The sequence below is a fragment of the Priapulus caudatus genome, unplaced genomic scaffold, assembly GCF_000485595.1.
Source record: "Priapulus caudatus unplaced genomic scaffold, Priapulus_caudatus-5.0.1 Scaffold817, whole genome shotgun sequence".
Lineage (NCBI taxonomy): Eukaryota > Metazoa > Priapulida > Priapulimorpha > Priapulimorphida > Priapulidae > Priapulus > Priapulus caudatus.
Window position 1 is genome coordinate 122506 of NW_014577878.1, and position 14010 is coordinate 136515.

A 14010-nucleotide genomic window follows, 5' to 3' on the forward strand; every position below is an offset into this window, starting at 1 on the left:
GGGGCCTTAACTCGAGTTAAGCGTAACTCGAGTTAGCTTAACCTCGCCAGTCGATCGAGGTTAGCTAACTCGAAGTTAAGGCCCGTGTAGACGCTTAACTCGAGTTAGCTTAACCTCCACGATAGGGTGGCAGCACTAGTACGATTACGTACACACGCATGTACGCACGCGTACTTGCACACGCACGCACACACTCATGCACGCACGTTTACGTGCACACGCATGCACGCACGCACGCCTACGTGCACATGCCACACGCGCGCACGCCACGACACACTCATGTACGCACGTGTACATGCACACGCACGCACGCACGCACGCACGCACGCACGTGTACGTGCACATGCATGCACGAACGCACGCACGTGTACGTGACATGCATGCACGGAACGCACGCACGTGTACCTGCACACACACGGACGCACGGACGCACGCACGCACTTGTACGTGCACATGCACGCACGTGTACTTGCACACGCACGCACACACGTGTACCTGCACACACACGCACGCACGCACGTTTACATACGCACGCAGCCACGCACGCATGCATAATAAATCGGTAATAATCGCTATCGGGTGTTGTCGTGTAGATGCTACATAACCGCTAACTCGAGTTAAGGTTTGCCGTGTAGACGAGGCTTATGAGTAGTAATGCATCGTTTACAGTCAAGCAATTTGAAATCCTGCGAGCAGATTAAGAGAACATAGGTAACAAAAAATGTTCCCTTTTATAGTATAGATTCACGCTCGCTCGCTCAACTGCCTTCCACGTTGAACACCTCAAACATGTGTCATTTAGACATGAATCCGTGGCTGGCTATCTGTGTATGTATTTACGGTATCAGGACAAATACCCCCGGACAATCACCCTTGGACAATTACCCACCTGACATTTACCCCCTTACAATTACCCCCCCCCCCACACACACACACAGAAGGTGAAGGAGGAGAGGTGAAGGAAGAGGAGAAGAGGTGTAGGAGGAGGAGAAGAGGTGGATGAGGAGGGGGAGAAGGTGGAGAGGCGGATAAACGTGGGGAGGTGCGCGGGAGGAGGCCAGAGGCAAGTGAAGAGGTGAGGAGGGAGAACGTTGGGAGAAGGAGGGGAGGAGGAGAAGGTAGAGAAGGAGGAGGTAGCGGAAGCCAAGTGGTGAGGGGGGAGAAGGTGGTGGAGGAGGAGGAGAAGAGGTGGAGGAGGGAGAGAAGGTGGAGGAGGAAGGAGGAGCGGGAGAAGGTGAGGACGGAGCGAGGGCCAAGTGGCGGAGGAAGAGCGAGAAGTGGTGGAGGAGAGAAGAGGGGAGTGGAGGAGGAGAGGAGGGGGAGAAGTGGTGTAGGAGGAGGAGGGGAGAAGGTTGAGGAGAGGAGGTGAGGAGCGAGAAGCGGGAGAACGTGGGGAGAAGGTGGTGGAGAGGCAGGGGAGAAGGTGGAGGAGGAGTGGGAAAGGTAGAGAGCGCGCTTCTACTCCTCCTCTCCTCCTCCATCACATTCTCTCTCCTCTTCCTCCTCCCCTCAACCACACCTACACCTCCCACCTCCTCTCCCCCTCCTACTCTCTCCACTACTTTCTCCGCCGTCCTCTATTCCTCCTCTAAAGTGCCAGGGGGTAATTGTCCTGATACCTTGGACAGTGGGCATCGGACAGTGGAGGAGGAGGAGGAGTAGGAGGGAGTGGGATGAGGTACAGGAGGTAGAGCGCCCTCCTCTACCTCCTCCCGTCCCCCACCTCTCTCCTCTCATCCTCCTCCACCTCATCTCCTCCACCTCATCTCCTCCTCCTCCACCCTCTCCACCTCCTCCTCCTCCTCCTCCTCCTCTTCTCCTCCTCACCTCTCCTCCTCCTCCTCCTCCTCCATCACCTTCTTCCTCTTCCACCTTGTCCGGGGGGTAAATTTCCGGCGGGTAAATGTCGGTGGGTAATTGTCCCGCGGCGGTGTAATTGCCGGGGGGTGATTGTCGTATTTACATGCGTTACGCGCACTCGCTCACCCCCAACTGCCTTCACGCTGAACACGCAAACATGTGTCATTTAGACATGAATCCGTGGCTGGCTAACTGTGTACGTATCTACATGCGTTACGCGCACTTGCTCAACTGCTTCTCACGTTGAACACCTCAAACATGTTCATTTAGACATGACTCTGTGGCTGGCTAACTTTGTACGTATTTTTACGTCAAACCACAATTTGTAATGAATGTTCAAGAACGGGAAGTTCATGTTTGTTCCTTTTATGTTGCATGCGCTGTGTTAGATATACACAAGTCCTGCCACGGTAGAACACCTGTTGATGCGACCACAACAGGCTTGCCATGTTCTGTCTGCCTTAATGTATGTCCTGCTCTGTTCCAAATGTCACGTTACTTGTTTCTAGAGCCCCAAAACAATGCAATGCCCTCCTAAATGTCTTTTCAACAATTTATACCTTTACTGTTTTCCACATACTCATGTTATATATAGTTCAAACCTATTTTTTCAACTTTAAAATATAAACAAAATGTCTATAAGCATACAGACACACTAAAACTGTAGGGGATGGAGATCGGACCAAGCGTAGGGATTTTTTTAAACGCTTTCATGAACAAAACTACATATCACTTGTTTACAAGACATACACATTGATCCCAAAACTGGAAAACTATGTAAAAGCAGAATGGGGCCTTGAATGTCTAATATGTCCATATTCGTCACAGGCCAGGGGAGTTGCTATTCTATTTAATAATGGCTTTGAGTATGAAATACATAAAAGCCAAAAAAGTTAAAAATGGAAAACTATATCATCCTTGATATCTCCATAAACTAACTCCTTGAGATTTACCTGTAGCAAATCTCTATGGTCCAAATGAAGATAAGCCTTGACTTTTACACCAACATAATGATATTGTCGAGCAGTTGAGAATGACAGTTTTATACTATCGTGGAGACTGGAATTTGGTAATAGATCCCACAAAAATTTACTAAATTATAAAAGCCATCAATAACCCTAGGGTCAGAAACGTGGTAAAGTCGTTTATTGGCTGAAAAAGAACTCGTAGATGTGTGAGAGCTTTTAACGAAGATAAAGCACATTTTACTTGGGGTAAAAAAAATCCATTAAAAATGCGCCGCTTGGATTTTTTATAGGACATAATGCAGCACGATACTGTAATATAAAAAATATAGCTGAGCTAAAAACTGACTTACAAAATTAACATAACCTTTTTAGACTACTTTAATTAAAAAGCAGCAATACCACAGAGCTGGCTAAGCATTAGCCAAAAATAAAATCACCCAAACCCCCTCCATACTACCCCAGCAGCTACAGGCTGTTCCTAAGCGTAAACAAGGGATGTAGTGCTTATTCAAAATTCTATCTTCAAGATAAGGATTCTCAAAATTGCCCATCGTCACAGGCAAAAATGGATACGTGAGCTACACCCAAACATAGATCAGCTCAATATTCAATGTGGCAAAAGATATATAGTTACCGTTTACCACTACACTATGCACAATTTAAGATATTTCCAACATAAAATATTAAAAAGAATTTTACTACAATAAACTTCTCACGACAATTTGCATCAAGGATAATAACTCATGTACTTTTGTAAAGTTAGTATTGAAACATTGCTTCATCTATTTGTAGAATGTGATGTACTGCTTTGATATGGACCGATCTGCTCCAGTGGTTGTATTCTTGCGGATATACACACTTGAAACCTTTGGAGCGCAAGATATTATTCTGGGCTCTCCAAAAGAAGAATAATCTTTAATTTCATATTACACATTACTAAATATGTTATATATCGCTCAAAGTTAGTTGAACGAAAAGATCCCAACCCTGGCTTGCATGAAGGCATATTAGATACATCATGGAAATTGAAAAATACATAGCAGCAACAAATAACAAACTCGACAGATTTTATGAAAATGGCATCAGTAATACATAAACTTTAAATAGCTTATATTCTAATGTTTGTAAGTATTTAACATATACAAAAAGGCCTGGTTGCCTATATATATATATTGCCTATTTCTGTTGCTGCATGTTGCAGTAGATATCCCCTGCCAAAAATTATGGCAAAAATTACTCTGTATAGCTCTCGTCAAAGACTAATTATTGTTTATATGTACCAATGTATGCCTATTGTTTTGATTATTATTGCTTTGGTGGATCTAGAAATAAAAAACATTAAAAAAAAAACTTTGTACGTATTTACATGCATCACGCGCGCTCGCTCAACTGCCTTCCACGTTGAACACCTCAAACATGTGTCATTTAGACATGAATCCGTGGCTGGCTAACTGTGTATGTATCTACATACGTCACGCGTGCTCGCTTCAACTGCCTTCCACGTTGAACACCTCAAACATGTGTCATTTAGACATGAATCCGTGGCTGGCTAACTGTGTATGTATTTACAGCAAAGGCAAGCATGACAGACATTTATAGACTCCAGAGCAGAGCATGACTTCATATCATCCTTCACACACAAGACTTTGAAACATCCGCAATAGCCCAGTACACTAACATGTTTAGCAACAGAAGCAACACTGTTTTCAGGACTGGGTACCACAGAAAACGGTGTCAACTCAAGACTCTCAAAACAGCTTGCAAGGTCAGCGCGCAACATTTCTTCCTTAAATGAAAGAGTTGAAGGGTTTAATCCATGGCACACTGCTGTAGCCACAGCAATGGCGTACAGGCCACAGTCATTTCCATTTCGCTGCTTCCTCATTGGCTGAATGACCATCGAGAGTTTCCCATTTCTGTGTCGCATCAGCTGTAGACAGTTCAATTTCGTGTCTTCCGCTACTTAAGAATATAGACTGTCATTGATGTGCAACTCATTTTCATTTCTACATCCAACATTGGTAACTGTTGCCACATCCAATGATTGCCACAGGTATTCAGCCTCACCCGGAACAGCACAAAAACGTGGAGCTATGACTGGTGGCTGAAGGGATGAGACCATTGGAAACTTATGCTGTAGGAGACGCTGAGCAGTAGTGATATGCATATCGGACAACCACTCATTCTCAAGAAGAATAGATCTGTCCTTGACCGACAAACTGACACCAATATTTCTGTCATTGATCCAAAGAGGGCGACTGCCAAGTAAAACATTGTCTGCAGAAGATTTACTTTGGCCCACAGGAATCGCAGTCTTGGTGTCCGACTTTGGTGCTGCAACAGGTAGGCCTACAGGTATGGTCACTTTGCTGTCCCCGGTGTCTGGTGCCACAATAGGTATATTCACCTTGTATGATGTTCTGAATATTTCTGCCACAGCACCAGACCTGTACCGATGTCGCCCTCGGAGGCTTGTATTTTGCCAACGGTTCAATGGAGGAATCCAGGTTGGCATCGATTGGTGCCTCTTCTGTTTATTTGTCTTCTGTGCTGGATCATTCTTCTTCGTTGGTGAATTCAAGAAAAATCCACCATACACTGCGCCAGACTTGATGACCTCTGCAATCTCCTTCAGTTTTCGAGTTGATTCATGTAGTGCAACCGTGTCGTGGCAAAGGTAGAGAGCACTCCGCACTTCTTCAGCAGCAGCTGCACACAAACGTCTCATTTTTTTCACATTGCAGCGCCTCAGTGGAGGAAGACCTAGCAAGATAGGCTCATCAGCATCACACTCAACATCATCATCATCATCATCTTCAGATGACTGCTCTGTTTCTAGGCCTACATGTACTTCACCCTTGTCATCAGAAGGTTTTGGCAGTGTAGGACTGAGGGAACTTGTTTCAACATGGTCAGGACTTTCAAATGCGTCTGTATCGATCCGGACGAACGGGTTGTTTCGGTAAGACTCTGGCAACTTGTTATAGTCCCAATCATCAGGATATGCAACAAACACGACAAAAAAATGCTTGCAAAGCCAGCGGTGGCGTGTAAAATCTTCACAGTTGAATGAAGGGATGGTGAGATCCACCTTATAATGTAAACCTTCCAAGGTTGTCGCAGAATTCCGCGAGATACGTTACTGGTTATTGGATGGACATCTGTTGGCACAAAATCCCTCTTGGCAGACTCCATCCTCTTCAGAATGTGCCAAATATACTCGTGGGGACGCTCATGGAGGTAGTCTGGAATCTGGCCACCGTATTGTTTGTAGTCTGAACTTAATGCAAAATTGTTGCGAACATAGTCCTGGTACATGTCGGGCAGGAAGAAGTCATGAATCACAGAGATCACCCCAGTCAAACTTTTGTCAGAGTGACTCGCAAGATATGAATGCTTCAGGACTTTGTTCTGCATCTTGACACCATTGTTAGTGTTTATGATTGCATCATATGTTGTTTGTCGATAGCACCGCATCCACCGTTTTTGTCGAGGGAGCCAGTAAGAATTCGTGTACTCTCGGACTTTTTGGTGCTCTCAAACCGGACTAGATTGCAAGTCCTGCAGGGCCTCCTTCATTTTTCCTACATTGTTTGCATTTGCCAAACACTGCAGGTGGTGCAGCAAATCTTTCTGTTCAAGAGGGGAGAGACCATTACCAGACTTACGCACCCATCGAAGCCACTTCCATGCCTGGCATCGATAAAAATTGCAAATGTACACAATAGTGCCAGGAAACACTGTATTCAAGCACCAATCTCAGCATCACTGCAGTCGGACATTAAATACTTGGGAGACAGGCACAGGTTCCACCCTTTCAAGACTCCAAGGGCTTCACCAATACAATCAACATTTTCCTCTTGTACAAGTAAGGTGCCAACCACAGTGTATGACACATTTGTTTTCACAACCAAGAAAAACAGTGACAAGGCATACTTCATTGTTTTGTATGTGGCATCGATTAGACAAACCTGTCCATATTTTGATATGTCTTTTCTGCCAGGCAGTTGGATATACAAAAAGTATGTTCTGTTTGATCCCCTTGTCATCTGTTTGGCATGGTCGGTAAAAGAAGCTTGTATCCGGGCCTTGTTGCTTCCACTCGTCAATTTTGCGATGAAGGGCCTCCTAGTCCTTCGTACTGTGTTTGTGCTGGATTGTTGCCCGATTGATGTGGTTCCGGATATTCTTATTTGTCGGATAGAATCCCTGGTTTGCTTGGTCCGGCAATGGCTTGTCTCTGAACATTACATTTCGAATGTATTCTCGCAGATGAGCTTTTACTTCACGAACATTGTCTATACCACGAGCCACAAGGTCATGTATCTTTTCCACAACGTCTGGATGGACAGGCTGAGCGCACAAGTTTGCCAATGAATCCAGTGCATGGTTGTGAGCATCTGGAGCTGGACAATGAATGTAGTACCTAGAGATTGAAGTAGCTGTTCCATTTGAAATGTCAGTCCGAAGTCTATTCAACGTATCCTTTTTCAGACTTTTCACTTGATATGCCTTCAAGCCATCAGTATTGGGCAGCTTGTAATCCGAGAAAATCTTCGCCTCTCGAATCCTCAGAACAGCACGACATCCCCTCTTTACAGAGGGTTGAATGTAGAATCTCTTCTTTTTGGACTTTCCATAGTCTGAATGATCACCATAGGCCTGAAAAGATAGAACAGAAAATTTAAAAAATTGTCAACATATGTCGTAGCAAGTGGCTTTGAAGAGAGTGCCTACGGTCAACGATTACTCAAGAACCGTTTGACCCACATGTTTCAAATTGCATACGGTTGTTACTCCTATGGGAGAGGTTTCAACGTCCTATTTTGAAGCATGCCAGTCGATCTACTTTCGAGCGACGTCCACTTTTTGGCAAAAATGGAAATGGCCATAAGTTAGTTCAGGTTCAACAGATTTTGCTCAATTCTGGTATGTGAATGAATAAGGACTGGCCCCAAAACATATCACACGGGTCTTTTTATTTTATTTTTTTATTATGCAAATTAGGTAGATTTTGGCAATTTCATTATGCATTTCAGTGTCTGCCTATGGTCAACGCCATCAGATTGTATGCCAACAGATCTGAAACATTTATTTTCGCATCCAAAATTACGCATATATCATCATTATTAAGAGTATATAATGGGAGATATGCTATATAATGGGAGTTTTCCCATATATACTCTTGCTTTATATATTCCCCCTCCCTCTTCTATCACACCCAAGGTGAGCTACAGTGTCATTGACACTTTCATTTCCAGTTTGAGTACTGCATATCATGATATGGGACTTGTAGTGTACGTTTTGACTGTCGTAAACGTCATTAGTTTACAATGAAAGTGAATAAATAACTAGATATTAGTGTATGAATGTAAAGGCTCGGACAGATAATCACAAATGAATAAATGGGATTTAACGTGAGAAAAGAATATGTAGTATCTCTAAAGTCGGCAGCACAATCTAATGCAGTCACACCAGACAAGTAGGAAGCTCACTTAGGTCCTGAACACTACATAGAAAGATTTCGTAGATCATGCTCTGGTTAAAGTGCAGAAAAGTAGTACAGGGAAAAAATTGCAAGAGATGTGGGGTGCGTCGGAACGAATGTTAGTTAAGACGGACACTATATTATTGACACGACTCTATAACATCAACGGCAGATGGTATACTCCTTCAGGCAGCTTGCCATCTGTGTTCTTGTCGCCACAAACAGGACAACCTTCAGATGTTCAATAGTGATATTGCTAGTGTTGTCAATTGGTTGTAATTTCGTAATCAATCATCGGTTGGACCTAAGTAACCGATGATCGGTTACAATCGGTTACTCAGGGTGTTGAATGCCTGCGTGTGCGTAACGTCGTGTGCATGTACGTGTGTGCATGTATGTACTTGTTTAGCCCTGTTTACTGTTTGTTTTGCACTGTTTACTACTGTGTGTATAATACATGTACTGATTCTCATCACTTTTCCAAGTTTTCTTGTTCAAATTAAAAAAAAAAAAATGATGGAATTGATTATGGATTTTGATAACCAAGCGCTTGGTTCGAGCCACTGTTCAACCGATGATCGAGTATAATCGATGATCGTGACTTCACTAGGCGCTTGGTTCGAGCCACTGTTCAACCGATGATCGAGTATAATCGATGATCGTGACTTCACTAGATATTGCTAACCCTTTCTGCGCAGTAGCCAGAATTGCATGTAATCACACGTTTTCATTTGTTAAAATAGTTCATTCAAACCACAAAATGTTCACACAATAAATTAACTGCAGACTAATAATATCAATAATCAATATTCTAGCAATATATATAAGATTTTGAACCACCCAGTAGATGGGTTTGGTTTACATACCTCAGGTGGGTTATCTTTCTCCTTATGGTGGTCAACCCCATACATGCATTCTTTGAGCGTTACTGCATGCAGAAGGAAAGGAATGCCCATGAATGGAATGTGAACGTCCCCAGCATTACTTGACCAATGGAGTGTTCCTGAAAAAGAAATCATCAGCTACATGTATACTGAAGGCTCAATATCTCCACACATAAATGGCTCATAATTTTTTTATACTGACCAGGAAATTCACTTGGGGAGAGGGTGTCATTCTCATGACAATAAGGGATTATAGATCCCCCCAACCAAATTGTTGAAGATCTGAAATGGTGATTTTCACGGGTCTGCTCTCATTGTGTAGGACTAAGTACCAGTTAATCTAAATCATTCGGAAATTCAGTCAATCCATCCAATGAATTAAAATCAGTGTAATTCAAGTGCAGACTTGCTTTCAAAAATAAAAATAATTTGCTAGGTGGCAGCAGATTCAGTCGACCAAGAGCGATGATCCAATTATTCATCTCCTCATCTTTTCATGGAGGAAAGCTAGGTAGGAACTCGCATGAATAATATAATAATACTTGAACCCACCTTCACCTGTATAACGAAGCTTCTTTGCTTTTGAGGCACAGTCTCTTGTATGCAGCGCCATAGTCGAAAATATCAGTGAGGATTCAATTCGCAAGTCCTCCTCAAATTTCTGTAAGCTTTCTTCGCCATCAACATATCCTGAAATTCAGAAAAATAAATCTATTAAAGCTAGCTACATGTATAACACAACTACATGGTACAAGTCATGTGCGTGGCAGCCATCGTCTCCCATTGTAAACATTACAAATCCAGATTGTCCACCTTGTCCTCCATAGGCCTATATGACTAATTTCCATAATTCGCTCGATCATCTTGGTTCTTTTTGTCAGGAACAATTGTAAAGTATTAGTACACATTGTTATTAAAAAGAGATAGATGAATCTGATGCCTTGCCTAGATCTGTAGCCTACAGAGAGGGTGGTAGGTTGGTTGGGTTGCCTATAGGGCCTATAAAATGCAACTTTTTATAGCCCCAATGTACTTACATGATATGACGGCCAAAAAATTAGATGCATTGACCTTCTGGCACGCTGCCAAAGTCCCGACTCGCGTCCCGCGCTAGTTGTACCTATACGTGTAGCGTGCGTAGCCCGGCTGCCCCATGCGGTGCTGTACATGGTACGCAATTAGCCATATCGGAATGTCCCCGCCGCCATATTGAAATCAAATAAGAGGGGGTATAAGTTGCCTTTTTATAACATAGGTAGGATAGGACTGGCCTAGGTTTTTGATCTATAACTCTCTTCACTAACATCGTACTTCAATTCACAGGTGCGTTTCTGTTTACAGACACATTTACAAATATGACTGTGGTCATTTGGGATATTTTGCAATGTTTCTGTTAATGCAAACACTAAAATTAGTAAAAACGCACGAGTGTTTACATTAATCATGTACTTTCGTAAGCGCGCCTTTGCCATTTTATACCCCATTTTTCTATGATCTAAATAGCACATCTGGACTTTCCGATCATTGATCGACTCCTTCATTATTGATTGATGCGTAAACGCAGGGTTCATAGTAGTAAGACACCTGTTGAAATAAGGACTTATAAGACCCTTTCTGGAGCCAAAATAAGACTTTTTTACGCGATTTCTGATAGATCACCGACTATTAATATGTCACTAATAATATAATATACACATTTGCACAGCAGATTTAATATTCAGCTTATAAAATGCGTCCTTTGCAAAAAATAAGACTATTTAAGTAACTTTTACAGATTTCAACAAAAAACTAAGAAACGCGGCAGTTGTCCGCAAACTACATGTATCCCCCGTGATCTAGTAGAATGGAAGTATTCCTGTAAGCCGACTTAGAAGCAGTAAAGTAAAATAAGTCACAAAGACAAAGGTTGTATACAACCTGGTGGCCTCAGATGTGGAATATATGGAATCTGGTTTACCGCTGAGACAGCAGAACAGAAATGAAAGGTCGATTGGTGAAGTCAAACTAAGTCCAAGGACAGTGTTGTTTGGTATCGAACAACCTTCTCCCAAGATGTGTAAACATACCAATTAGTTCGCCAGTAATTATGGCCTGGAGTCACGGAACGCACCACGCACCACGCACGACCACACACACACACCAATGTATAAGCATGACTACTGTGCACAAGCAATATTTTTGATTCAAAGTGTTGTTAATCAAGAAAATACACTTGTAACTTCTAAGCCTTAACTCTTAAGGTTGAAATTTTAGCTGTAAAACTTGAATTATCCCCGTCGATCTGTGAAAAGAGCATTATTGTCCACTGAAATGGACAAGCATTTATTTCAAACTGTGAATAGTACCCCCCCCCCATCTCGTTATCGATGACTTTTTGTCGTTAATAATGTCCGTAAAGCCTAGAGATGGCAAGCAGTACCGATCTTCAATGGCCGACCTTGCGAAAGAAAATGTGAAATTTTTGTCGTGCAATGTGTTTTAAGTAACGTTGTATGGGAAATATAGGCTAGTACGATAGCTATCGTCTTCGCCGGACCGTTGGAAACCCCACCCCCCGTAATGAGAATGCGGACATTCTCGTCAATGGCGTTTTAGGGAGATACGTGAAATACGCACGGCGCCGTTACAGTAAACAGATAGATTATACAGTAAGGTGCTTATCTATATATATAATAGTAGAAAGGCGTAGGTCTCATTCCGATCACCTACGAAACCTATAGCTCAGCACCATCTAGCTTTATCCATATTGCAATGCTTTTGCCATCAAAATATGCATTGCATGAAAGTGGCAATAATTTATTTAATAATTCATTCTCCTTCGCATTTTCAGTTTATACCGTACTCTTCGGATCACTTCAAAAATGGCATAGTGCTTAAGTAAAAGCGAAGCCCAGTGTCTTTGTGTGGTGGATATCGTTGCCATGGTAACCAACATTTTTGTGGAAATATTGTAGAACCTGAGTGTGCTGTTTATTGTAGCCCTTGTCATGGAAATTTTGGCACACCGGGCCGATATAACACGTCCTATAAACAATCATGAAATTTAAATACAAATCTAATACAAATATTAAATTTAAATTATTTTAAATTTTATTAAATTATTTATTTTATGTTTAAATTACATTTAATACTAAATTAATATAAATTAAATAACAAATTTAAATTTCATGACAATCGGCGTAAAAAGTGCAGAAGTTACAGTTCTAGAATATTCGAACAAAAAATTTTTTACGCATGGCAAACGATGACTCATCCTACACCAACAACGGAAGGTGTCGCGCTCATTAAAACATAAGCACCCTCATGGAAAAATTGAAGAAACGAGAAGAACTGCAAGCCGGTTAGAGCGCTCACTATATGATATCTCGCGGCGCGCGGCGGCGGCGCGCGACATGCCAAACCCATAATAACCCCACGAACTTCGTTCGGGTGACAATAAAGTACTAATAAGGCCTCTTATTATCTTTGGCAAAATAAGTACTTATAAATGAGAACCCGCTACGAACCCTGCAACGTTACTACGGACGGGATTAGAGAGTTTGTCGCCAAAATAATCATAAATTGTGCAAAAATTATTAGAATGACTTGGCTATAGTTATTACTAAATAATAGTAGTATACAAGAAGATAGCAACACCCGAACTTTAATTTGAACTAACCTATACCTGCAAGCTGCATGATCAGTGACATAACACATGTACCTAAATTAACCACAACCATCAGTGACTATATTAGTACTATATTAGTACTACAACCAGGCCAATAATAGCCTAAACACTAAATATATCTAAGTAAAGTATAAGCTAGTTATACCCTCAGTACTCCAACCAGTAATCCATCTTGAAACTTTAATTATGTACAACTTGATATACTGAATAAGCATAAATGCTCATATGTCTATGTCCCCAGGTAACTGCTGGAACTACCCTGGTAACTTAATCTATAAGGTTAGGTTGAGTATCGTAGGGAGTAGCGTTACGACTCCTAACTCGTTAGTGATAGGCAGTACGGTCCGGCATATTAGATAGTACCAGGGTACGTTCCGGTATACCGAACCGTACCCAGGGTACGTTCCGACAGTACCCTCTCAGGCTCTCAGCAATAGTAATAGCCCAGGCACGATTGTAACTTGGCTTATCATTCAATAATTAATACTTGTTCAAAACCATTTTTAACAAATGTTTTGCACTGCAGTACTGCTACTGGCGCTGAGAGGGTCTATGTCCCCCAGGGTACTTTCTGTTTCTGTTTCTGTTGTAGTACGTTGCAGTATCCAAAATTGGCATCGAGGAAACGGAATCGGGAGAGGGCTAATTATTTTAGAATTGATGTTGGCTGAGCTTAGATGTAAATTGCTCAGCACTGTCCGCAGTTACTATGTGGTCACCCAAGTAGTTCCACTGTATCACTGTGCAGACAAAGAAGGAATTCTTGTACTGGTCAGTTTTGTACGCTGGTACGTTGAATCCTTTTGAGTTCAGACAGATGGCACGTTCGTTAATGGGAGCACTGATGTTCTCCTTGTTGTATCTGCTAGGTGGTCTCACTCGTCTTTTTCCGGTTTGAACTGGTTGTAGAAAATCTGACAGGGGCATTGCTGGTACCAGCCCACTGATGATTCTGTAGAGATAGGTTAGTTGCATATCACGACGGCGGTTTTAGAGGCTTTCCAGCTGTAGGGACGATAGCATGTCTGTACCACAGCCTGGAGTTCTGCTGTGGTAGTCCCCTGTGATGAAGCGGGCTGCACGGTGTTGTATCTTTTCTAGTCGGTCTATATCCTGTCGCTGGTATGGGTCCCATATTATTGA

The 14010-nt window shown here is 42.4% G+C and overlaps 2 protein-coding genes across 3 annotated transcripts; both read right to left on the reverse strand.

Moving 5' to 3' along the window:
• Window positions 1–3988: 3988 nt before the first annotated feature.
• LOC106813739 lies at window positions 3989–6562 on the reverse strand. Of its 2 annotated transcripts, XM_014817957.1 has the most exons (3): window positions 4984–6562; window positions 4390–4782; window positions 3989–4287 (listed from the first exon to the last, which is right to left on the reverse strand). In XM_014817957.1, exons 1-3 carry the CDS (start codon window positions 5554–5556, stop codon window positions 4276–4278), a joined length of 978 nt encoding a protein of 325 aa, XP_014673443.1. In that variant the 5' UTR covers window positions 5557–6562; the 3' UTR covers window positions 3989–4275. The 2 variants fall into 2 exon arrangements, with proteins under 2 accessions (XP_014673443.1, XP_014673442.1); XM_014817956.1 differs by lacking the exon at window positions 3989–4287 and having other exon boundaries at window positions 4367–4782.
• Window positions 6563–6726: 164 nt separating this feature from the next.
• LOC106813738 (calcium-responsive transcription factor-like) lies at window positions 6727–13794 on the reverse strand. Its single transcript, XM_014817955.1, has 4 exons — window positions 13587–13794; window positions 9753–9890; window positions 9183–9319; window positions 6727–7490 (listed from the first exon to the last, which is right to left on the reverse strand). The coding sequence occupies exons 1-4, from the start codon at window positions 13792–13794 to the stop codon at window positions 6957–6959; spliced, it is 1017 nt and encodes a 338-aa protein (XP_014673441.1). The 3' UTR covers window positions 6727–6956.
• Window positions 13795–14010: the final 216 nt, after the last annotated feature.